The 26,150-nt window shown below is 38.8% G+C and overlaps 3 protein-coding genes across 4 annotated transcripts in view; 1 reads left to right on the top strand and 2 right to left on the bottom strand.

The window, feature by feature from the left end:
* Window positions 1-4,889, bottom strand: part of LOC110053179 (dynamin-1-like protein) — a 28,220-nt gene extending 23,331 nt beyond the window's left edge. The window contains exon 1 of the mRNA XM_089280978.1: window positions 4,675-4,889. Within this exon, the coding sequence (XP_089137104.1) occupies window positions 4,675-4,776 (102 nt within the window). The 5' untranslated portion in view covers window positions 4,777-4,889. The remainder of the gene's footprint in view (window positions 1-4,674) is intronic.
* Window positions 4,890-6,030: 1,141 nt separating this feature from the next.
* LOC110053148 (aminomethyltransferase, mitochondrial-like) lies at window positions 6,031-11,473 on the bottom strand. Of its 2 annotated transcripts, XM_089281112.1 has the most exons (8): window positions 11,231-11,473; window positions 10,267-10,644; window positions 9,666-9,744; window positions 8,893-9,038; window positions 8,082-8,268; window positions 7,402-7,518; window positions 7,242-7,280; window positions 6,031-6,878 (listed from the first exon to the last, which is right to left on the bottom strand). In XM_089281112.1, the coding sequence occupies exons 1-8, from the start codon at window positions 11,360-11,362 to the stop codon at window positions 6,700-6,702; spliced, it is 1,257 nt and encodes a 418-aa protein (XP_089137238.1). In that variant the 5' UTR covers window positions 11,363-11,473; the 3' UTR covers window positions 6,031-6,699. The 2 variants fall into 2 exon arrangements, with proteins under 2 accessions (XP_089137238.1, XP_089137237.1); XM_089281111.1 differs by lacking the exon at window positions 11,231-11,473 and having other exon boundaries at window positions 10,267-10,848.
* LOC110053147 (inhibitor of growth protein 3-like) lies at window positions 11,474-25,049 on the top strand. Its single transcript, XM_089281113.1, has 12 exons — window positions 11,474-11,606; window positions 13,367-13,438; window positions 13,976-14,076; window positions 14,679-14,744; window positions 16,291-16,387; window positions 16,636-16,722; window positions 17,448-17,621; window positions 18,393-18,518; window positions 20,308-20,491; window positions 21,344-21,476; window positions 22,297-22,335; window positions 23,185-25,049. The coding sequence occupies exons 1-12, from the start codon at window positions 11,579-11,581 to the stop codon at window positions 23,305-23,307; spliced, it is 1,230 nt and encodes a 409-aa protein (XP_089137239.1). The 5' UTR covers window positions 11,474-11,578; the 3' UTR covers window positions 23,308-25,049.
* Window positions 25,050-26,150: the final 1,101 nt, after the last annotated feature.

Here is a 26,150-nt window from a genome sequence, read left to right as displayed (position 1 = left end):
AGTTATGCCTTATATCAGGTAAGTTATGCCTTATATCAGGTAAGTTATGCCTTATATCAGGTAAGTTATGCCTTATATCAGGTAAGTTATGCCTTATATCAGGTAAGTTATGCCTTATATCAGGTAAGTAATGCCTTATATCAGGTAAGTTATGCCTTATATCAGGTAAGTTATGCCTTATATCAGGTAAGTTATGCCTTATATCAGGTAAGTTATGCCTTATATCAGGTAAGTTATGCCTTATATCAGGTAAGTTATGCCTTATATCAGGTAAGTTATGCCTTATATCAGGTAAGTTATGCCTTATATCAGGTAAGTTATGCCTTATATCAGGTAAGTTATGCCTTATATCAGGTAAGTTATGCCTTATATCAGGTAAGTAATACCTTATATCAGGTAAGTTATGCCTTATATCAGGTAAGTAATGCCTTATATCAGGTAAGTTATGCCTTATATCAGGTAAGTAATGCCTTATATCAGGTAAGTAATGCCTTATATCAGGTAAGTAATGCCTTATATCAGGTAAGTAATGCCTTATATCAGGTAAGTAATGCCTTATATCAGGTAAGTAATGCCTTATATCAGGTAAGTTATGCCTTATATCAGGTAAGTAATGCCTTATATCAGGTAAGTTATGCCTTATATCAGGTAAGTTATGCCTTATATCAGGTAAGTAATGCCTTATATCAGGTAAGTTATGCCTTATATCAGGTAAGTAATGCCTTATATCAGGTAAGTAATGCCTTATATCAGGTAAGTTATGCCTTATATCAGGTAAGTAATGCCTTATATCAGGTAAGTTATGCCTTATATCAGGTAAGTAATGCCTTATATCAGGTAAGTAATGCCTTATATCAGGTAAGTAATGCCTTATATCAGGTAAGTAATGCCTTATATCAGGTAAGTAATGCCTTATATCAGGTAAGTAATGCCTTATATCAGGTAAGTAATGCCTTATATCAGGTAAGTTATGCCTTATATCAGGTAAGTAATGCCTTATATCAGGTAAGTAATGCCTTATATCAGGTAAGTTATGCCTTATATCAGGTAAGTAATGCCTTATATCAGGTAAGTTATGCCTTATATCAGGTAAGTAATGCCTTATATCAGGTAAGTAATGCCTTATATCAGGTAAGTAATGCCTTATATCAGGTAAGTAATGCCTTATATCAGGTAAGTAATGCCTTATATCAGGTAAGTTATGCCTTATATCAGGTAAGTAATGCCTTATATCAGGTAAGTTATGCCTTATATCAGGTAAGTTATGCCTTATATCAGGTAAGTTATGCCTTATATCAGGTAAGTTATGCCTTATATCAGGTAAGTTATGCCTTATATCAGGTAAGTTATGCCTTATATCAGGTAAGTTATGCCTTATATCAGGTAAGTTATGCCTTATATCAGGTAAGTTATGCCTTATATCAGGTAAGTAATGCCTTATATCAGGTAAGTTATGCCTTATATCAGGTAAGTAATGCCTTATATCAGGTAAGTTATGCCTTATATCAGGTAAGTAATGCCTTATATCAGGTAAGTAATGCCTTATATCAGGTAAGTAATGCCTTATATCAGGTAAGTAATGCCTTATATCAGGTAAGTAATGCCTTATATCAGGTAAGTAATGCCTTATATCAGGTAAGTTATGCCTTATATCAGGTAAGTAATGCCTTATATCAGGTAAGTTATGCCTTATATCAGGTAAGTAATGCCTTATATCAGGTAAGTAATGCCTTATATCAGGTAAGTAATGCCTTATATCAGGTAAGTAATGCCTTATATCAGGTAAGTAATGCCTTATATCAGGTAAGTAATGCCTTATATCAGGTAAGTAATGCCTTATATCAGGTAAGTTATGCCTTATATCAGGTAAGTAATGCCTTATATCAGGTAAGTTATGCCTTATATCAGGTAAGTAATGCCTTATATCAGGTAAGTAATGCCTTATATCAGGTAAGTTATGCCTTATATCAGGTAAGTAATGCCTTATATCAGGTAAGTTATGCCTTATATCAGGTAAGTAATGCCTTATATCAGGTAAGTAATGCCTTATATCAGGTAAGTTATGCCTTATATCAGGTAAGTTATGCCTTATATCAGGTAAGTTATGCCTTATATCAGGTAAGTAATGCCTTATATCAGGTAAGTAATGCCTTATATCAGGTAAGTTATGCCTTATATCAGGTAAGTTATGCCTTATATCAGGTAAGTAATGCCTTATATCAGGTAAGTTATGCCTTATATCAGGTAAGTTATGCCTTATATCAGGTAAGTTATGCCTTATATCGGGTAAGTAATGCCTTATATCAGGTAAGTTATGCCTTATATCAGGTAAGTAATGCCTTATATCAGGTAAGTAATGCCTTATATCAGGTAAGTTATGCCTTATATCAGGTAAGTAATGCCTTATATCAGGTAAGTTATGCCTTATATCAGGTAAGTTATGCCTTATATCAGGTAAGTTATGCCTTATATCAGGTAAGTAATGCCTTATATCAGGTAAGTAATGCCTTATATCAGGTAAGTAATGCCTTATATCAGGTAAGTTATGCCTTATATCAGGTAAGTAATGCCTTATATCAGGTAAGTTATGCCTTATATCAGGTAAGTAATGCCTTATATCAGGTAAGTAATGCCTTATATCAGGTAAGTAATGCCTTATATCAGGTAAGTTATGCCTTATATCAGGTAAGTAATGCCTTATATCAGGTAAGTAATGCCTTATATCAGGTAAGTTATGCCTTATATCAGGTAAGTTATGCCTTATATCAGGTAAGTAATGCCTTATATCAGGTAAGTTATGCCTTATATCAGGTAAGTTATGCCTTATATCAGGTAAGTTATGCCTTATATCAGGTAAGTTATGCCTTATATCAGGTAAGTAATGCCTTATATCAGGTAAGTTATGCCTTATATCAGGTAAGTAATGCCTTATATCAGGTAAGTTATGCCTTATATCAGGTAAGTAATGCCTTATATCAGGTAAGTTATGCCTTATATCAGGTAAGTTATGCCTTATATCAGGTAAGTAATGCCTTATATCAGGTAAGTTATGCCTTATATCAGGTAAGTTATGCCTTATATCAGGTAAGTAATGCCTTATATCAGGTAAGTTATGCCTTATATCAGGTAAGTTATGCCTTATATCAGGTAAGTTATGCCTTATATCAGGTAAGTAATGCCTTATATCAGGTAAGTTATGCCTTATATCAGGTAAGTTATGCCTTATATCAGGTAAGTAATGCCTTATATCAGGTAAGTAATGCCTTATATCAGGTAAGTAATGCCTTATATCAGGTAAGTTATGCCTTATATCAGGTAAGTAATGCCTTATATCAGGTAACAGTCATCTATCACACTGACCTGTTATTATATACAGGGAATGATTGTTTATTTATTGAATCAATCCCCCACAATAGCATGTTAGCCTTGCCCTGTGCAGCTGCATGTGCAATGACCAAGAAAAGGTTAATCAATATTGTCATATTAATAGCTGGAGTTTAGTTTAATCTAACACAGCCTCTTATTGGTTGATTTGCAGTCATGTGGCAATGGCTAAATTTAAACGTTTCCCTTTGGCTGCCCAGTGGGTCACAATTAAGCATTTGTTGCCCACTCTCCAACCAACCAGACATTACTTTGACTTGGTGGTAATTACTTTACACTAAATTTCAGCTATATAACAAAACACTTAATTACTGGTCCTTTGGGAGAAAGTAAGTTTTGTTCTTCCTCAAATTTCAAGATTCTTGGGGAAACAAAACTTTCTACCTTGGGACTACATATACATGTAGTAATGAAGTGTATAATTTACTGTTTGAAGTTTCTAGTCTAGGCTGATGTCTTTGATGGACATCTCCAGTTTAGGACTGAGCCATGAACATGTCTAATGCAAGAATCTAATCAGTTTAGAAGAAAGCCAATTCATGACATTTTTCCAAATAGGCAAGATAATAACTTAGCAAGTCCAAAATTTGTCCTTGCAACTGACTCAAGTGCGACTCTTAAACTTTAGTTGAATTCAAGCAGAGGTGTCAAATTTAACTCTCAAATGTTTCTTTCTCTCATATGTGCACTGTATACATAAATACAATTGTAGACACTGCCTTGCTGCTGAGGGAAATCAAATTCACAGGAAATCAAAATTCTCCGACCAAAGAGAATGATAACTCTGCATTAGGGCGTACAAAGCAAGATAGGGCAAATATTATGCTGCCATTTCGCATTGTGTACAGGCCAAGGACAAAATGTCTCCTTACTTCGACAGCTTATAACGATTTCAACAAATTAAATACATGGCAAACTAACTTGTATAGAGCGTTTTGGAAATATAAAAACAAAATCACACCATTCTGTATAACACCTGTCAAACAATCAGTAATTTAATATCGATTGTCTTCGCATAATATCAATCTTATTCCAGTGAAAAAGAAAACATCTTTCGCTTTCGGTTTCCCACCGTATTTCGCAACGTGGGTAATAAAGTAAAGCAAACTCAAAATTTAAGGAAAAAATTGACATCTTCCCTGACAAGGTAAGTAAAAGTGAAACTATGATTTGACCAAATGGCAAATGTTAACACAGATGCCGTCGATCTTTCTGGATCAACTGGTTAGAAAATTGCAAATTGGTGAAATCAGCGAGTGTTAAAATATTTCCAAAATAAACTGTACAAACCTGGGCGCCCACAACTACAATTTGAGGCAGCTGAATGGCCTCTGATCCTACTGTATTGAACACATCTTGAAGCTTGTTAATCACAGGAATAAGCTGATCCATTTATTTGAGGAGAAATAATAATATTGTGCTCTGCCGGTTCACAGGTTTTGAACTGCTTTATTTTGGACTTCGCCTAAAACGATCGCCGAGCATCGGAGCATCTGTTTTGTTGCAACGCTGCTGACCAAATGTTGGTGGCCTCAGACATCCTCGTCCCCAGAGCCTCCGGGCCGTGCTCGCGGTTGTTTTTCTTGATCCAATGGACCTTTTTACCGATGTCACGCAATATCAACAATTTTTCGTATTTTTTAAATAAAATAAATCACTTTCATAGCTAGTTCAATTTATCGTGCCGAATGCAGTAAATCTATGAATTCTCATAAGAATACGTTGGGATCCCACACTTGCAAAGAAATGTATACCAGGGGGCAAGAGTGAAGTAGCGTGAACTGTCAGTCATCTCTCGCCCCTGGCGTTAACCCCGAGGGTGATGCTGAGGGCAGGAAATGACTGACATTTCAGGCTAGGGGGCAAGCGTTGCCCTCTAGCATACATTTCTTTGTAAAAACTGGCAAGTTAGAATATAAGGGTTCAATCAGACTTTATGAGTTTGCGACGGTCTCTAATGAAACTGTACGTGATAAATCGGACGGAGCCAGATTATTTTTTGTTTGATCATGAGTGAATAAAATCGATCGGAAAAACGTGACTTCGTTGAAAAGGTCTAAACAGGATTTTGAATGAGGAAAGTGGGGGAAGGTGGCGGGGGGGGGGGGGTGGGGGGCAGTGTGGAGGGTAAGCAGGAGTATTGTTGGCGCGCGAGCGAGCATTTTCGTATTAGGCCGCCATCTATTACAATCCAATATGGTAAAGTCTGCATACGAGCCAAGTGGTCCATCAGGCCGGAGCTTATCTCGGTTTCAGTGGCATGAAACGACTAAGAGTATTTCTACTCCCCCCTGGATGGGATGCTAGTCCATTGCAAGGTTACCCCCAGTATTAAGTTCGCCGGTACCCATTTATACACCCGGGTAGAGAGGGGCACTGTTAGTAGTGTCTTGCCCAAGGACACAATGCAATGTCCCCGGCCAGGGCTCAAACGCGGACTGCTCGATTCCAGAGACGAGTGCACTAACCACGAGGCCACCGCGCCTCCCACATTCAACATGACGGCATCGAAAACCTGGTATATCGAACGTTATGTTCCAAAATAACGACCTTAGTCTTCGATGGTATTAATGACATTTGACTGGGCCTTCTTAAAAATAAAGTAGGCTATCTTGGGCAACTCATTGGAACGTATCAGCAGACAAGTAAAAAAGATTGTACGTTTTATTTCACGTCTATATACACTTTTTTTTTGTGTGTTTAAATTAAACACGGGAGTGGTCAATAATTTAAGGAATAGCTATTTCACGCTCGCTCATAAGTCAGAAAAACAGCTGGCAACATTCACGCTCTTACTGCACCATTAGATTTAGGTTCGAACAAATAGCGAGATTTATTTTCTGCATGAACCCTAGACATGATGGTTTAGCCATGTTTAGTTTTGTGAACCCTTCAGATCAACCTCGTTCCCATGGTCCGTCCCATGGTCCTCTCTCGTTCTCGAGCGAGGAAGAGGAAGGGCCTTGGGAACGAGCATTTCTTCTAATAATATTGTCAACGTGCAAATCAAACTGAACGCGCGGATTGCTCCAGGCTAAACAGCTTTCAAATATTAATTTAAAAAGACGACAAATGATTGACTACAGAAAGTAAATCTAGTTCTGATTATGAGAAAGAGCTCCTGACTGCTGTATTGCGCACTAAAACTTTGATTAGGGGCTCCACCATGTTACATGTAAAAAATAAAATTAAGTAATCGATTATATTATCTTTTCGATATTTTTCACACATTATTTCAAACCCTATTCAATTTCAAATAGTATTCCTAAATCATACACGCTTGTTTCGACTGTCTTTTGGCTTTCACGTTGAAATTCACTTTCCAAAGAAGTACTTTGTTGGCAAAAAAGGCATCTTCACAACTTGAGCCTCGATCTTTTTCTTGTACACTTCTAACTGGAGAGATGTCCCAGGTTTGGCGAACTCTGACGTCACGTAAGCCATTGCAATGTTCTGCTTGAGACTGGGTGACGGGCATCCACTGGTCACGTGACCTAGAAATTCGGGAAGAGTGAACACGGATACAGTCTTGTGTCGTACATGAAAGAAAGGTTTTGGCAGTCGTATGGTACGTGGTGCAATAGTTTGTGCAGAATTAAGAGAGGATAAAGCCCCGGGGCCCTGAATGGCCATGTATAGGTTAAAAGGTTACCACTAACATTTCGCGTATATTCTCTGCCTTGTAACGTGTAACGCGCATTAAGCGTGACCTTGTGAATAAACTCGATTGCTGACGGCTCCCTCTACTATTTGTTGTATTATTTGTCTCCTTTACTTAGAATAGAACTGTTTTCTATTAGGCTGAGCGAAGCGGAAGAGAAAAGAACTTCTGTTAAAAGTGATAATGATTAATGTACCTATTTTATTCCCATCGGAATCCAGAATGGTTGTTCCACCTAAAAAGACATAAATTTTTAACAAGGTAAATTAATTATTAGATTGCCCTGATAGGCTACTAAATTCTCAGAACTGGCATAAAAAAGAAATGTTCGAAAATCACTAATGAGAATTGATTACCTCTTGCAGGAGGTCCTTTAGAAACCAGGCCCACTCTTTTCCTTTTAGCTTTTTCTTTGATCTGTCTCAGGATTATTTCAGCTCCAGGAAAATCTGCTTGGGCGCGTCGCCTCTTCCCTTTAACGACGAAAAGTTCAATAAGAAACTAGGTAATATGCTTTTTGTAGGGTTAATTTAGTGCAGTGTAATATAGTGCAAAGCAATATAGTGTTTATTCATTGCAGTGCAGTGTAATGCAGAACAGTGTAACGCAGAGTAGTGTTATGTAGTGCAGATTAGTAAAGCGAAGAAGGCTAGCTGAATACACGATAGTCAGTAGATTTACGAAGTTATTAGGTTACTGACCCCAGCTAAGAGATATCTATAGTGTCTATGGATGCTTAGAATAAATCTACCAGCGTTCTATCACGTCTTGGTCTCCGTAGGGAAAGAGCCAAAGTGGTAGACCGAGGGAGCCCTGGCATAGAACCGCAGAAAAAGAAAGGACAGCCAAACGAAGAATAGGATCTCTATTTTTCTCGGTCTCCACCTGCTATCCCGTGAAGTCTCCTGCTTTGCGCTGACGTCGAGTTCTCTCGCGATTCTATCCGCGCGTTCGACGGTCGAATAAAAGTAAGAAAAAATAGAGGGCTGTGAACAGTCTATGCCTTCACTGATCATTTTAAAACAAACCTACTCACCTATTGTCCACACAAGCACTGCCTCAACAGGGCTGATGCCTTCATCAATGTCGTTTCCATAGAGACAAAGGCCTGCCTCAAGTCGCAAACTGTCCCTTGGCCCCAGTCCAGCTGGTTTTACCTCGGCTTCTTTACTTTCTAAAAAGGCTTTGGCCAAATCAACAGCTCTGTTTTTATCTACAGACAACTGGATACAAGTACAAGGAGAGAGATTGTTTTAAAATTACAGCAGATGTTCGTTACTTGTACAGTGTAGGCATGCGAAGTCTTGTTTTGTAGAGTTGATCAGCAGGTGGTGGAGAGGGAGGAAAAAAAGTAAATAAATGAAGGAATATTGAACGAAAGAAGAAACAAAGAAACGCACACACACGCACTGATGACCAAACCCTCGCATGCAATCTCGCACGCACGGACGCACGCACGAACGCACGCATGAAGAAAACATATAAAACGAAAAATATATATATTTTATCGCCCCAATGAATGAACAAGCCAATGGTACGTCATGAACAAACGAACGAATGAAAAACACGTACATTTACCGACGAATACCCGAACTGCCGACATCATACGACCTACGAAAAAGGAATGCCTCGTCGGGAAAAGAGAACGCCTAGTTGCCGAAGTCAGGGTGACTTCATCAACTGATTGCCCCCAAATTCCCAACAACTAAATCAAAGGCAGTATATGTTTATCACGCTACATTTCTCTCAGGATGGAATATTTTCAAAGTTTTTGGGTCAGTGAATGACATAAGCTTGTGAACAGGTAGCATGCCTCCTTTTTTCCCTGAATGTAGAGATGTTCTCACCTCAAAGCCATCCTCTCCAGTGTAGCCACACCTAGTAACCCGCACATCCTTGATTCCAAACACATCCATTACACCACCATGCATAAAGAACATTTTACTGAGGTCAGTTTGAACACCGCTCTGAAGAACTTTGGCAGCTTGAGGACCTAAATAAGAGCATTGGATCCAGAGGTAAGACTCTAGACTACATGTAAAACTCCAGGAACAAAGCTACACCCTGGCGTAAGATGTACTAACTTGTACTGGTCAATAGATGAAGACTGCTTGAAAGCCAATTTGAATTAAATTACACCAATATAACAAGACAATAACATTAGAAAAAGATAAAATACAGAGTGGTAACTTACAGAGTTTTCAAGTAGGTGGCTAAATTAGTTGGAGTAGATGGTTGATTTTGTAATATTTTTTAAGAATTGGAAGTAGAAAAACCCTGCAGAATAGCTGCCAGGACTGAGATCATAGAGAAGCTCTGCACTGGATAATTTTGCCAGCACCTAACTAGTCGTGTGTGACAATTAAAATTATTAATTTGTATCTAGACAGCTAAATTTTAACAAAAATCAATAGTCACATTGTGAGCATTATCAATTAATGATAAAATGAAATATTTTGTAAACCATCAACTGTCATAGAAAAAAAAAACTTTGATTATATGTGGTAATGAAAATTAATGTACATGCCTACATGTACACCTTGTAAGAAAGGAACACTTAAGAACATATGGAGACCAAGAACTTTAAGGCTAAAATTTGGGAGAAGTCAATATTCTTTACCTTGTAATGCAACAAGGGCTTTGTTCTCAAGAACTTCTAGAGCAACATCTAGATCATTACTCACAGCTTGTAGTCTTTCCTGTTAGAAAGAAGTAATGTTTACACTATGCAATTTGTGTTATCTTGAGTATGTGATCTTGTTATCTTCTGAAAATTAATTAAATGCCAATTTTGAAAATGGAGTGTGAAGGCCTGTTCGACGTATGAACTCTCAGAGTCTCTTCATGAAGAGCATTTAAAATTATTGTGAGTCAATAAAATAAATGTCGAGGACTTTAGAACAGATTTTGTACGGTCTTTTATAAGCCAAGCTCCCCCCCCCCCCCTCCCCTGTGGTTGGAGAGTGGGGCTTAGGGGGTGCAGGTGCAGATCCATACCGGTCTTCACCACTTTACGGAAATCAGTCAGATTCTTTGGAATTACTCAGAAACCCCTAAAAGGAGACTGCAGGGATAAAAAAAAATCCAGGACATTTCCTAAGGGAGGATGGCCCTGGACCCCTCTAGACGACACTCATTGTTTCAAAAATCAGTCACTTTCTGGTCCCAAGGGGGTACACCTATATGTACAAATATTCCACTGTCAATCACCATACATGTACCTGGAGATGCTTCAAAACTTTATCTGCACATCCTGCATTAGACACAACATATAAATGTTCAGGAGTCTTGTTAATGATCAAGTCATCAATAATGCCACCACTTTCTGTCGTAAACAAAGAGAGTGTTCCAGTGTTGTCCACAAGTCCATCAATATCAGCAACGACTAAACTCTCCAAGAATTTAACCCTGTCATTTCCGTGTAACTTGAATTGTAACATGTGTGATACATCAAACAGAGAGGCTTGCTGGCGCGTGTGTAAATGCGAGGGTAAAACACCATCTTTATATTGCACAGGCATAGACCAACCACAGAAAGGAACCATTCTACCTCCATGTTCTAAATGAAAGTCATATAGTGGTGTCCTTTTTAGGTTTTCCTGGCAACAAAAGAAAACAATTTTTGTGATTGACAAGTATGTACCTGTGCTATGATAAACATCAAAGCATATGCCTTCAAGGGAAATGCTGTCTCGACCCTGTATTACGTAGCTGAGCCCTCCCCCCTTCCCAGCTCCCATTAACCTCAGTACCTGCATGTTCATGCAGGGGATTTCAGTAGCTTTCATTTTCCATGGATTACATACCAAAGAGATAGTTGACCAACTGCAGAAGATGTGAGCTTCTTGCAGGGTTTGAGGGCATGCCCCCTTGACATGGAATTTTTATTTTTAGGAGCTCAGAATTCCCACGTATTCCTATAAGTTTTATATTTTTTTTATTTATCTATTCATTCATTTTATTTCAGTAGTGGGGGGGGGGGGGGGGGGGTAGCTACAGTGAGGTACAGTGGGTCAATTATGGCATGCATTTATGGGGGAGGGACCAGGGGTGTTTCAAAGGGCTTGTATGCGGTGGCACATTAGATTTGGGAAATATGATTACAAAGCTGATCCAGCGAAACAAATAAAACAAATAAAAAAATAAAGATGTTAATAGCGAGTCAAGTGGACAACACGCGCTTACCTGTGTGTCTGTTGCAAATGTTCGAGATGCAGTGAGCTTACTAAGTGTGCGAGAAAACGGAAGATATAAATCACTCCTCCTGCAAGCCACGCATTGAAAGCTCGTGGAAATTACTCTGAAAATTGAACTCATCGTCACTGATTTCCAAAATCCCTAGGAAATTTTATGTTAACCACCAGCGCGCGATCGTTTGAGGTTGTGAAATCTTGGACGCGGATGCTATCGCGTCAGCGGTCCCTACCCTGAGCATGCGCGATAGAGAGGGTCGGCGATCGTGAAATGGACGCCATGATGAAATTAACAAAAAGAGCACAAAAGAAGTAAAAATTACACAGCTACTGATGCAAGATGCTTTATTTGGAGGACTATGTCGAGTGTAAGATTATCTCAGCTCATTTGAAGTTTTATTTCTTGCGTGCATTCTCAATGAGAGTATTTTTAGGGTTTGTAAAGTTTTAATTCGTCGGGTTTGAAATTCCGCATTCGGCGCTCGTTATTCACTCAGATCACTTTAAATTTTTGTGTAAAGACCACTTATTTGGACACGAGACCTCGTTGCTTCGATCTAAGGCGATTGTTAGAATTCGAAAGGTTGTATGCAGGCAAACTAATTGTAATTTGAGGGAGATCGATTGATCGCAAAAATGTAAACAAGGTCGGACTTCAGACATGCGCAGTAGCTCGTCTGTAATCGGGAGTTCGGGATGCTTTGAAATCGCACGGGACCTTTGCTATCACTTCATGTACGTATGGATTTATTTATAGAGTATGCATGAACTGTTATGAGTGATGTCCTGAAAAAAAAAAAAGTCAGGAATGCACATGATATTCTTGACTTTTTTTTTTTCCTCAAAGATATTTTTTATAGGCTAAAGAAAATTTGTCCCCCTCAATGGTACATTAACCTAGCTTTCACTCACATACCACAAAAATATTGCAATCTGCAATCTCCTCAATGAAAAGTACTTCAATTACAAAGTCATTGGTCTCAGTTTTGCAGCCCATTCCAGAATGTTGTGAATTATCATAATCAGATACACAGTTGAAATAGTGCATGTTGTTGTCATACATTATCAACATGGATAATCTTTGGAATGTTAAGGCTTGCATATTTCCGTCAGGTTTTTTATGCAGATATGATTTGAGGAATTGACCTAAGAGGGCAGTATACTTACTTGGTGTGCTCTATTGTACTATGATAAAAGCGGAATCTCAAAAATGCTTTTCGCAAAGAAGCTTTCTCTTTTTTTGTAGTTTTCATATTTTTACTCAAATTTCTACATTTAGTTTTCACATGTTTACCCTCATAGAAAGCAATGACTTCCAGCAAGTCTTTGAAACCTCAAAAAATCTACTTTTGTCATGCCCCCCAATGCTTATAATTTATCGCTTATACTGTACTTAAGAAATAGAAAACGTACCGTGTTTCTATCGAGTTACACGCTGTACAGAAACACGAGTGGAAGTTTAGGAGAACGAGAAATGCTGTGGGAACATGAGCCACACCACAGCTTTTTGAAGTTCTCCCAAACTTTCATGAGTGTTTCTATAACTTGATAAAAACACGGAGAACATGTTTTCTACTTCTATTAGAAAACACCGCGACGAAAAAAGGAAAACAACTTGATGTTTACTTTGATCATCAAAATGTAAATTCTCTTTACATGCACCATCATAACGTCAACAGCTTGTGCTTAAGTTCTGTGTTTCCATCGAGTTATAGAAACATGATTTTTAACCAATCAGCTTGCACATTTTCTTAGGGCTGTTTTTCTAAAATCCTTTTAAAAAAGGTCACCTTTAATTGACTAAGTCATACATAAATTCTTGTGGAAGTGTGGATTGAGGTACACCCAACAGACAAACTGTAGATACCCTCAGGAAGTGAAATTAGCTGCCATGCAGAAAAGGTGCATGTTTCCTCTCCCTATGAGAGGTGAAAAAAGGTAGAGTCTGTATGCAATGGACCTTGAGTGCCAGGTTACAGGGTGTATACATGTATCTGTATTTTAGTGTAAATATATGCAAAACAGTACCATACATGTACACGTGTGTACATACCCAGTCAGTTTTAATTTATCTAAAACATTTTTTTTGTACATTGAACTATTGTAAGTTGAACTTTTATTTTATTAGTGATAGAGCAACTCCCAGTGGAGCTGCGAGACAGATTTACAGACATGAGAGAGATGGATCTGCAGGTTCAAAGTAAGTTTCATGTTATGTTGTACATTTTTTGTATGTCCAACATTATGTATGTTTAATGAACGTACGAAGTAAAGTACATTAATTTTGAGAAGGCCTGAGTTTTTGAAGTTTACAAAAAGACCAAGTAAAGGTCTTGTATTCTCTTCATTATATGCTGTCCTGCAAATTATAAGTCAGGTTGCAATAAGTTCTGAGTCTCCAGGGTTTTGTTGATGCCTCATTTTAATTATTTTTTAACAATGATATAAAATTAATACTTTTAGATACTTAGATATCAGTGCCAAAAATTGAGATTGTCCAAAATGGTGTAAAAAGACCCTTTTCTCATAAATATTTTCAACCCTGTCTACATTATAAATGGTAAGTTCAAATAAATGAGGCATATAGATCTACATACATGGCCAACTTTTAATTTAAATACTCAGTACCCCCCAGTCAAGTTACATGTATGTAATTTATGGTAAAGCTGTGCCAGGTAACTTTATGCTTTTCCTGCTCACAGAACATGATCCCTGTTTTTTATTTCTGAATCAACAGACAGAATAGATGACCTAGACATCAGAGTGAAACAGTTTTTCATGAACTGCCGCAAGGCCAAGCCAGAGTGGAAGGAACAACAATACAAACAAATCAGAGATGTAAGTGCTAAAGTACTAACACTACAATAATTTCAACAATGCATGTTGAATGAGTTTCAAAAATGTTTTAAGTCATCCAATCAGAAGGTCTGGGTTAACAGACATACATGTATAATCATATACAAAACTGTGGGTAGCTGGATAACTTTGAATTGTTCTGTACATGTACCCAGTATTATACATGTGCATAATTTTATAAATAATCCATCAAATAGTTTTGCCCATGTGCAATTGTTCTAAAGAATCACATGACAGGATACACCTGGGCTAAAACTGAATATCCAAGTGACATTTCCCGATTTTCAAAACTGTTCATGTTGCGGAAAATATTTGAGGAATAATAAACACAATAGCTCAGAGTTCACAGTTTTCCTTAAGCTACGCTCTGGGAAAACTGTTCACTTCTCAGCAGAGATAATGTCCACAGTCAAATATCTAAGCATATGTTCCCACCAAATGGAAGCTATTGTTTATTTTACATTGCTTGTTGTTTAATATAAATTGTAATTTACGTGAATAGTATATCAACCACTCGCCATCTTTTACTCATTTATTTGGTTTTCATATTGTTTTGATGTAACTTCTGTCATTTTTTTTGGTAGGAGTATCAAAAGGCTATCGAAGATGCTGATGAGAAAGTGAACATAGCATCACAGACTTATGATCTGGTGAGCCAAACATTTCTGAAATACTATATAATCATTCTGCCTGAGTGAAATTTTTAGTGGTCAATTTTCAATTTTCTTTCTTTCTTTCTTTCTTTCTTTCTTTCTTTCTTTCTTTCTTTCTTTCTTTCTTTCTTTCTTTCTTTCTTTCTTTCTTTCTTTCTTTCTTTCTTTCTTTCTTTCCTTCTTTCCTTCTTTCCTTCTTTCCTTCTTTCCTTCTTTCCTTCTTTCCTTCTTTCCTTCTTTCCTTCTTTCCTTCTTTCCTTCTTTCCTTCTTTCCTTCTTTCCTTCTTTCCTTCTTTCCTTCTTTCCTTCTTTCCTTCTTTCCTTTCCTTCTTTCTTTCTTTCTTTCTTTCCTTCTTTCCTTCTTTCCTTCTTTCCTTTTTTCCTTCTTTCCTTCTTTCCTTCTTTCCTTCTTTCCTTCTTTCCTTCTTTCCTTCTTTCTTTCTTTCCTTCTTTCCTTCTTTCCTTCTTTCCTTCTTTCCTTCTTTCCTTCTTTCTTTCTTTCTTTCTTTCTTTCTTTCCTTCTTTCCTTCTTTCCTTCTTTCCTTCTTTCCTTCTTTCCTTCTTTCCTTCTTTCCTTCTTTCCTTCTTTCCTTCTTTCCTTCTTTCCTTCTTTCCTTCTTTCCTTCTTTCCTTCTTTCCTTCTTTCCTTCTTTCCTTCTTTCCTTCTTTCCTTCTTTCCTTCTTTCCTTCTTTCCTTCTTTCCTTCTTTCCTTCTTTCCTTCTTTCCTTCTTTCCTTCTTTCCTTCTTTCCTTCTTTCCTTCTTTCCTTCTTTCCTTCTTTCCTTCTTTCCTTCTTTCCTTCTTTCCTTCTTTCCTTCTTTCCTTCTTTCCTTCTTTCCTTCTTTCCTTCTTTCCTTCTTTCCTTCTTTCCTTCTTTCCGTCTTTCCTTCTTTCCTTCTTTCCTTCTTTCCTTCTTTCCATCTTTCTTTCTTTATTTATTTGAAAGACATAATTTACAAATATAAACATGAATTAACATTACGTACAATACTAAAATTGATTACTTTGCTAGTAGTTACTTACAATTTTCAACTTTCTTTCTTTCTTTCTTTCTTTATTTGAAAGACATAATTTACAAATATAAACATGAATTAACATTATGTACAATACTAAAATTGATTACTTCGCTACCAGTTACTTACAATATTAACATTATACATGTACTTACAGATATTCAAAGTTAACAAATGAATATTAAATAAAACAAAAACAAAAACACAGACAAAAAACTATAGTCTCCAGCACAAAAAAGTATGAAATGCAGCTCGCAGGGTCATAGAAGTATTAACAGTTTTTTAGTACCTAAGTTTTTACAATAAGTGGGCCCAGGTAGATTGGAAATTATTGTTATAGTAAGTTTTCTTTTCAACTTGATCAGGGGTTTCATTTAGTGTTTTCAGGAGGAGAGCAACTGTTTTTCTCAACCGAGCGCAACTTTTTCAAATTGAACTTCTTCAAATATAAGCAGACAACTTCCTTGTACAATGTACATGTATAATTATGTATGACTTGTATAAGGTACCATAATCTTGTCTTTCTAAAGGTGGACCGACATTTACGAAAACTAGATCAAGAACTGGCAAAGTTTAAAATGGAACTCGAAGCTGATAATGCTGGTATAACAGAAATTCTAGAACAAAGTAAGTAGATAAATTATTATCTGATGCATGTACATGTACTGTACATGTAGGTTTCCTGGCTGTTAAATGAGCATTTGGTTGCTAGGTTGCACCCTTTGATGGGGGACAAAGTAATGAGTGCAATAACATATAATTATACTATGTACACTTTATACTTGATCTTTCGTACTATTGATTGGGAGAAGTGTAAATTATGGAAATAGTGTGATGATCTCTGTTTTGATAATTATCTGTTTTACCATTTTCAGGGTCATTAAGACTAGATGAACCACTTAATCCACCCTCACCAGCAAGAAATAATCACATACACGGGTCATTGCAACTGGCTGGACACAGTAAGTTACACCGTACTTGTAACTACATGAACTGTGGGTGAACACATACATGCAGGATACGTGATTCAACCTCATAATAACCACTGTGTGTATCGTACATGTCTTTACTTTCTAAAGAAACTGTGTTACATCAGCCTTTTCATCTAACTACATGAATCTGGTGCTGTGCAGTTGACTCGAATTTGCTTTACTTGCGAATTTACAACTTACAGTGCACATGGCACTTTCATTACAACTGAAAAACAGACCACAAGGCTTCGAAGCTCACCTCGCACTTACTTAGTTTAGACTGATGAACTTGTTTGTGAATAAGATTTTCACAAACTGTACAACAGGATTCAAGCAATAAAATGTACATGAAAATTACAAGGGAGAAGAAAGAAATAAAAGCTGAATTTTGACGTAGTCATGCACATTGATATCTGCAAGACTAAACTCACCATTAGATGCTAGCATGCACCATTAATAAAATTGAATGTCATGTGCATGTAATAGTACATGTAGTTCATTTAATAGTTCAGTTATGTAGCCCACACATGTACATGTACATGTACATTGTAACCTACCGGTGACAAAGACTGTAAAAGTGAACAGATTAATCTGGTACGTAAATACTGCCTGCAGTACACTGAAAAACTTAATGAGAAAATTACTGTTCATAAACGTATTAATTTTGTGGTCCTCGGGTATCATGCAGACTTCCCCTATTTTCTTCTCAATTGCAGAAAGAAAAACTCCTGACAGTTTGTCAGGTGATCTTGTTAATGGTGACCACTTGTCCATTCCTGCGATGCACGACTATTCGTATGGTTCCCTTGGAGTCTACAATCAGATGTCCCCCTCACCAAAATCAGTTGCACCTCAGTCTCCTTCTTCTGTTCCAAGATCATACACATTAAGTAAGTCAAAACAACTTTTAATTAGTTTTCATATTACCTGTATGATTGATCCTTTGTAAATTGTAGGAGAGGGGTGGGGGGGGGGGGGGGTGGTAGCCTGCCAGTGTATTATTCGCACTCAAATGAACATTTCATATCACGTAGATATGAGGTGGAAAAAATAGGGGAGGGGAATGAAAAAATATGTTTCAATTGCCCCCTGCCCCCACCATGCACTCTGGCTCAACCCTTTGCCAGTCTCAGAACATCCAATTGCGTTCCAAGGTGGCGGCATCAAAAACCTGGTCTATCAAGCCTTTTGCTCTAAAATAACGCCTGCACTTCAGGCTAGTGTACATAATTTATCTTTACTTCATGACTACATTTTATTCATTTAAATGTAAATTCCTTCAGAGCTGGGCCCATGGCTAGGATTAACCTTTGTCATTCAAGTACATGTATTTTCTGACAATTAGCTACAGTAACTATTGGACTGGGCATTGCCCTGAAAGATCGTGCTCAGTTTTCTTGTTGTTCTTTCAAGTTCTCTTGTAATGATCTCACTGTGCTTGGTCTGTATTGTCTAGACCTTTGGCCGGCATTCTGGCATTACAGCCCTCATGGTCTAGTGTATGACATAATCTTATGACTGTACTTACTGTACCTACCTGTTTTGTCCATGTCCTAACCTACCTGACCAACAGGAGGCAGGCCAGTCACAGAGAAACTCTTGATATTAGAAATAGCTGTCAATATTCAATGTGTTTTGTTATTGATTTGTATCATTCCCAGGTTCAGTTGGACCTGGTTCAGCAGCTGTGGCAGTCGCTGCACATCAAGCAGTAACAACAACACTGCAGATGCAGTCTGGGAGGAGAGGAAGTGGAGCCTTGAAGCCTCCTTACGCTGCAGCTTTAGGTGAGTTTCCATGGAACTGAAGGAATCGTAGAATCGTTACTTCAATTTTGGCAGTGTTAAAATTATTCATTTGGTGTTTATTCTCAGTACGTAGCTAGAGTAAAACGACTCACAGCTTTCCTTTGTCAGTAAAAGTATTCATTCTCCATGAGAGGGACATTAAAGGCTTAAGGCCAGTTCAGACATCGCACATCCACTGTGCCGAACTTAATTGCAATAATTGCAATTATTAGGTTCGTCTGTGGCATGGCAGAAACACAACTCTGATTCAGACATCGTGCCAGAGTCATATTTAATTCAACCAAGATTTACTGAAACCATGTAACAATCCACCACATAACTCCCCGTGGGAATGCAATCCTGCCAAAATACATTAAATATAATTTACGTTTTCTTTTTTTTTTTTTTTTTTTTTTTTTGGTGCAGCAGAGACGCAATGTTTGAATCGCTGCCGTGCCAGAGTCGCGTAGCACAGCAGAGCTTGTCGAACTTAATTCACAAGTTTGATTCGGGCGCTATTCTTTTGCCATGCCATTGTCAAACTTTATTCCTGAATTTAGTTCAGCCTAGCAGATGCAAAACATATGAACTGGGCCTTACATGTTCTAATGAACAATATTGATTTTTATAACATAATTGAGATACAACGCACGCTGTCATTGGTCAATATGTTTGTTTAGATGAGACTATATAAACACGGTTGTGACGTGTTAGATTCCCGTGTGTTTTTGAGAACTATTTTCTAAAAGCAATTGAGCACTTTCTCCGTGTTTACATAGCCTCATCTAAACACTTGGGGGGCTAGGAGAATGTCTTGGGTTCGCATAACTGTCTCAAATTCTCCCAGCCCTCCTTGTGTTTAGATGAGGCTATGTAAACACGAAAAAAGTGCTCTTTGCTTAAATGTAGCCACTGATAAGTGGTTACGCAATTCTGAAGATTAGTGTACAAGGAAATTAAGGGATGCTGTATAGGGCTAGGTTTGTCAGGATATTTTTCTGTTGTTGTATTTTATCAGCTTTGGATTATTTTCGCTGTGAATGGACAGAGTGTAAAATTTCTCAGATGACTTTATCAGGGGTCCCGTCCAGGGGGAGTAGAAAACTCCCTGTATGGTATGCTAGTCCATTGCAGTGTCTCCTCCCTTCCCCCGAGCCTAAAATTTGTTTATACCCATATGAACACCAGGGTTGAAAGGCACTGTAAACTTGAAGTGTCTTGCCCATGAACACAGCACTGATTCCAGAGGGCTCACACAAAGACTGTTGCTTTCGGTGTCCAATGTCCTAACTGCATTTAAAAAAGCCCATTGCATCTTCCAGTCCTACTCGTGCCCTGTCCACGCTATGCCGGAGGAATTTGAAAACGGAGGTTTCGCTCTGAAAACGCATCAAACGTTTTCCGTCCACACTACGCTGGAGGAATTTAAAACCGCGACAATCACCGGTCATTTTGGATACCAGTATGTGTTTGAGGAAACCTCGGTAAGGGAAATAACATTATTATCGCGGCACCATCGGTTTTCGAAAAAGTCCGTTTTCAAAATGTTTTCCATCCACACGAAAACGAAAAGCAGAAATTCCTCAGATTCTTCCGGTGTCAACAGCGTTTTCGAACAACTCTGTTTCAGCTTGTTTCCGTGACGAATTACTGTGGCCTGTCATAGAAATAAAACTGCATTTTCAAATTTCTCCGGCGTACTGTGGACACTACTTCAGGCCCTAATAACTAGTGCTGTGGTAAAATGATCGCTGTTTCACCCACTTTTACTTGACTTTATTATCAACAGGAAGTTCACTGGGCACTTTGTCGTCCACACCAGGTGGCCTGAATGGTCTGCCAGCTAGTAGTTCTCTGGGAATGCCATTCGACTCGCCAGCTTCTAGTGTGAACTCTGTCAGTATTCCTGTTCCACCCAGTGATGTGCATGCCTCTCTTAGTGTGGCGCCGACATCAACAAAACAGAAGAAGAAGTAAGTACCTTGTGTTAGGCAACGGAATGATGAGCAGTACCCAAGATCCCAAAATTGGAAATTGCTAAATTGTCACCTTGTGGATGCTATGCTGATACGATTTCCAGTGCTGTATCCAGAAAAAATTATGATTAAGGCAATGTCCATGATAAATTTATGACTGAGTAATGTCCATGAAAAAATTATGACTGAGGTAACGTCCCATGGTTAAATTTTCTTTCAAGATACCATGTACTGAGGGTGTTTCTAATGACTATCATAAACAACAAAAACGAATGAAATGACTGAGGCAAGTGCGTCCGTTTACCTGTGACTACATGTAGCTACGGCCCAGATTTCTCTCAGAGCATCAGTGTATATGAACACTTTAACTACCGCAGCACAAAATGAAGGGTCTGGAAACTACTTTTCTACCTCTCTTTGACAAACGTTCTTTCTTGATCCGCCTACAAGAGAAAGTTGCTGGTTTGACAAAGTTTCTTAAACCAAAACTGTTACACTAGTTTTTGTCAACAAAACCATTCATTAATGAAGGAGTAAACAGGAGCCCAAACGAGACGACCTCCCCGATCGCTTCCCTCTCCGAATTCTTCAGTTTCGCGCTCGTCCACTCGCTTTGCTCGCCAAACTTTTTTCCGTCCTCGCTGGGAGCCTATTCGCAGGCTACCAGGATTACAGATACTGTACGTTCTCTGGTTTTAAAGCTTCCAGTCTAAAGTGCAAAAGCGTGAATGTAAAACCATTTATCCCAATAAAATTTGCCATTTTTTTCATTTACATACACAACTGAGATATTAGCCCTAGCATTCATTTGTGGCTTTCACCGAACTGTCTTGTTCTTGTCCTCTACAGGAGTAAAAGCTCGACCCAGGTCACTGCGGTAGCCTCGGCCCAGGTTGCTGAACAGGAGGCAGCGGTTGCAGTAGCTGCTGTGTCTGACTGGGTTTACGATCCTAATGAACCTCGGTATTGTCTTTGCAATCAGGTAAGGGAATTGCTTCGTGTTCTTCCAGGCCTTCACGGTCAATTAAGTTCGAAACAGACTGACCTTTGCGAGGCCTAGAAACAAGGCAAGTAGGGAAAGACTTGTAATCTTAGTAAAGTGTTTCTGAGCGAAGCTTGATACGCAGTCTGTAATTCCAGTTAGAGAACACTGTTTTGTTGAACAAATGTAGTTTTCGAACTACAATTGAAGCTCAAAAGTTGTAGTGTAACTAGAAAGGTATGTGTCTAGACTGGAGAGTCTACATACATATAACTATGTCCCGTACACTTAAAATTTAGCTTTTTGCGATTGGAATGTTATAATTCTTACAGTACTGATTAGTTCAGGTGTCCCCATTTACATGTAGCTTACTGTTTTTTTGAACTAGAATTTTGGCACGTTCATATTTTTTTATTATTATTATTATTATTTGATTTATTTGATTTTTCCACTACCACCACCGCCAGCAACAACAACAACAACAACAAACTGTCTAATTTGAGGGTTGACAGTGTATGCTATTAAAACAGGAAAGAAAGGAAAAATAGTAAATAATTCTTATAAGCCTGGAAGTTGTTGTTTAAACATTCTATAAGGGTGAACGGCATTTTGTAATATGGGTAATATTTTCTTGCAACTTGTTGGCCAACTTTGTTCCAGTTGAAAAGCGCTTTTACTCTTATTACCACCCGTGTTACAAGGTGTGACAACAAGTTGATTTTACTAGACACACGTTCAACTTCGTACGTCACTTTACTTGTCATCTTCATTATATACACCAGCCTATTATTTATTTGCGTCAATATTTCTTTACCTTTAGGTCTCCTATGGCGAAATGGTCGGATGTGATAATCCTGACGTAAGTAACTGTTATTGGCGCGTGAGTGCACGTTTTTGTATTAGGCCGCCGTCTTGAATTTGGTAACTGTGGAATGTTGGGGCGAGGGACAATTTGCCGAGGAAGTAGGCGAGAGGTGGAAAAATGAGCGAGAGGGGAGGTGGAGGGGAAGGAAATAAACAACTGCCCCACCCACCCACCCATTACCCCCTGCACTATGCCCCAAACAATTACAATCCAAGATCGCGGTATCGAAAACCTGGTCTGTCGAGGGTGACATTCCAAAATAACGCCAGCACTGAAGGCTCTTCTTTAGATGGAACGCCTTATTCAGTAGATTTACAATAATGTGCAAAACAAGTAGAGATAAGTCAAACCTGAAAAAAAAAAGCTTAGTGAAAGCCTGAATTATTTTTAGGCTTTAATTTCACAGCTGCTTAAGTTGTGTGGATAAAACTGCGATCTTCATTCTTGTCTTCAAATCTTTCTCCGCAGTTCAAATACATGATGTTTCATGTATCCACTTCCAATCAAGGGGATATTGAGTTGGTGGAGGCGTGCTGGCCTCAGGGTTAGTGCGCTCACCTCCAGATCGAGCGGTCCGGGTTCGAGCCCTGGCCGGGGACATAGTGTTGTGTTCTTGGGCAAGACACGTTACTTTCACTGTGCCTCTCTCCACCCAGGTGTATAGATGGGTACCAGCGACCTTAATGCTGGGGGCAACCCTGCGATGGACTCAATAGCATCCCATCCAGGGGGGAGTAGAAATACTCCAAGTCACTTCATGCTACAGAAATCGGGATAAGCTCTGTATGCAGACTTTACCCGAATCATATTGATGTTTATGTTGCTGTTTCTTCCGCTTTTCAGTGTGCTATCGAGTGGTTTCATTACGGATGCGTTGGATTGACAGACGCTCCTAAGGGAAAATGGTTCTGTCCTCAATGTCAAAATCAAATGAAACAACAAAGACGAGGAGGAAGACACAAATGAACAGCGTACATGAAGGCCATCTGGAAAAGTGTAACGCTCTACGGTGTGAAAGGGCCCCTTTTTCGTGACTATTGGCTAAGAGTGTTGCGTGACTGATGGTTGTTGACCGTAGGTGTTGAGTGAGGACACAAGGGAAGCTGGCAAAAGGGATTGCATTTCAAAATTAAGGAACTTAACGAGCATGAAACTTGGAAAAAGAAAGTTATAGACAAATCGAAACACTCTCCAGAGTTTGCGTGAAAATGGGAGAGTTCGTTGCGAAGCTGCTTCCCGATATTTCAAAGACTGGGCACATGTAGGTCTCGATTTCCGCCACTCTCTCAAGTTATGGTGTAACTGTGTTTCTCGTGCGCCTCTTCGTGGCTGAAATTTATGGGCGTAACACTACTTACATTGTTGCAGAAATCCCTTCTACTCGTGCAATAATATCGTGTAATATTGGTACCCACTTTCTGCCGAATTGTGCTCAGATGGTGCGACAAATTTCCTGCCTTCTTGCTGTGTAATTTTCAAATCGAACACAAAGGACGTCTCTCATAGTAAAAGTACTAAACATAAGGTTAGCCATTTTGTGGGTAATTTCCACTATCATAAATTGCTTGCAGCGCGCCGAATGCTCCACAGTGAAGATACTGAAGCGTAATATTGCAAGTAGTGTTTTAGCGTTTGTCCGGAACTTAGTCCCTGTCCGGTCCACATTAATCCGAATAACTTTTAGAAACAGAGGTTTCACTCTGAAAACGCATCAAATGTGTTCTTCCACAATACGTCGGAGGAATTTAAAAACGCAACAATCACCGTTGTTTTGAATTTGTGTTTGAGAAAAACTAGGACAGGGAAATCAAATGGCAATCGTGACTACATCGCTTTCGAAAAGCACCGTTTTCGAAATGTTCTCCGTCCACACTAAAACGAAAAACCCGGCTTTTTCGAATTCCTCCGGTTTGAAGAGCGCTCTCGAAAAGCTCCGTTTTCGTGACGGATTAGTGTGGACGGTAGGCCTAACTATAAAAATAACGCTGCGTTTTTTTCAAGTTCTTTTGGCGTAGCGAGGACGGCTCCTTAGTGAATGAGCATTTATGTACAATAAGGGGACCTGGTGTCGCTCCTGGTAAGATAGAACTCAATTACTAGCCACCGTCCGGGAAACGAGCCTGCGTTTTATACTGGAACGACGACCGGACACGACGGAGATACGGCGGGGATCTCCCGGGGAACGGGGGTGCTCGACGTACATTTTAGGGGTGAAAAAAGCGATTATGGTACGTCGTAGGGTGTCCAGCCTCCGAAGGTTGACAGCAGGAGCTTTTACGGAACCTTTTACTTTACTAGGGTATTGAGCCGAAAGAAAAAACATGATGGGAGGTGATGTGTTTTAGAAATGGTACTTCTTAGGGGTGAAAAAAAATTAAGCCACGCCCACAAAACAGGATTTTGGTACCTCTTATATTAGGGGTTCTTCTCAAAATTTCCGACGAACACCCCCGTCTTTTTTATATGGGAGCCCCCCCCCCCCCCTCGGGAGGGGGCGGAAATTGAGCCCAAGAAAACACCCCGCGGATGAATTTCCAAGCCTCAAGAAGATCCTTTAGATATTCACATTTCCTCTGATCATGGTGTGTTGGTTGAAAAGTGGAAAAGTGCGAATGTAACATTCTCTACATTGAAACCTTATAAACATTTGTTGCCATACGCAATTGTTAGATGTACAGAATAAACATTTGAATTCATTATGTTTAAAGTACTTCTACAGTCTTACTTCAAAGGCATTAATTGAAGAAACAAACCAATTTTAAATCTGGCAATCTAGTTTCAGCTCAGTCTCGTTTTGGTTACTTAACGAAATCCTCCGCAAAATGTAGAAGACTCGAGAAAGCTATCAAGGAATTTCGCGCCGTTATGTTTTCTTAAAGGAGCTCAGTCACGGTTTGCACATATTGAAAAGTTTAATAATAATAATAATAATAATAATAATAATAATAATCAAAGTTTAGCCTCAAGTTTTCAAATTCGTCGTTTGTAATCCGTGTTAATCTTCTCCATCCTTAGCCATCCTTGTTCCTTTATGGGTTATTATTATCTCTTTGGTTTTTTTCTATCTTATTAAACTGTTATTTTCAGGTTTCCTACCATTTAAAGCCGGTAATTTTGTATGTGGCCAAAATAACTCAAAATACCGTGACTGAACCCCTTTAATATTCCTGATGTTTACTACAAGAATTAACGTGACTGAATTAAACTGAAAAGATGTTTTATCTTCTTTTGGATAATAGCCCATTTCCGAGTTGCCTTTGCCTCTCTATCAAACCGAGGTCTGGTTCACAATAATTCATATGAAAATGCCGTTTAATTTGCACGTGAATGAAATTTTATTTTCGTATGAAAGGATCGGCACGTATGAAAGGCAAAGACTCGCGTTATGACCCCATCCACAAGTATCCGAATATTTTTGAATCCGCAACTGTTTCTTTCCGGATACGGCTTCCGTCCACACGCATCCGGCGAATTCTGCAGCGAATCCGGATATTTTCTAACCCACTCCTCCGGAGTGGAAAAAATAAATAAATCCGCAACGAATCCGATAACGCGTGGACGGTGAATCCGGATATTTTCGAATTCGATGACGTAGCAAAATCGTGTCCAGTCTATACTGAACAATAAACCAATATGGCGGTACAACGTGTAGGCCTAGTTTCTCTAGAGTGAATCCGGATACCATCGGATGCGCGTGGACAGGCGAATTCGATTTGAATAAGCTACGTGTGGACGTGCAAATTTTTGTATCCGGGAAGATAACGTTGCGGATTCAAAAATATCCGGATACGTGTGAACGGGGCCAAAGA

This window comes from Orbicella faveolata, unplaced genomic scaffold (genome assembly GCF_042242905.1).
Source record: "Orbicella faveolata isolate gen_17 unplaced genomic scaffold, um_ofav_v1 contig_48, whole genome shotgun sequence".
NCBI lineage: Eukaryota > Metazoa > Cnidaria > Anthozoa > Scleractinia > Merulinidae > Orbicella > Orbicella faveolata.
This window is presented reverse-complemented; position numbering and strand designations above follow the sequence as displayed.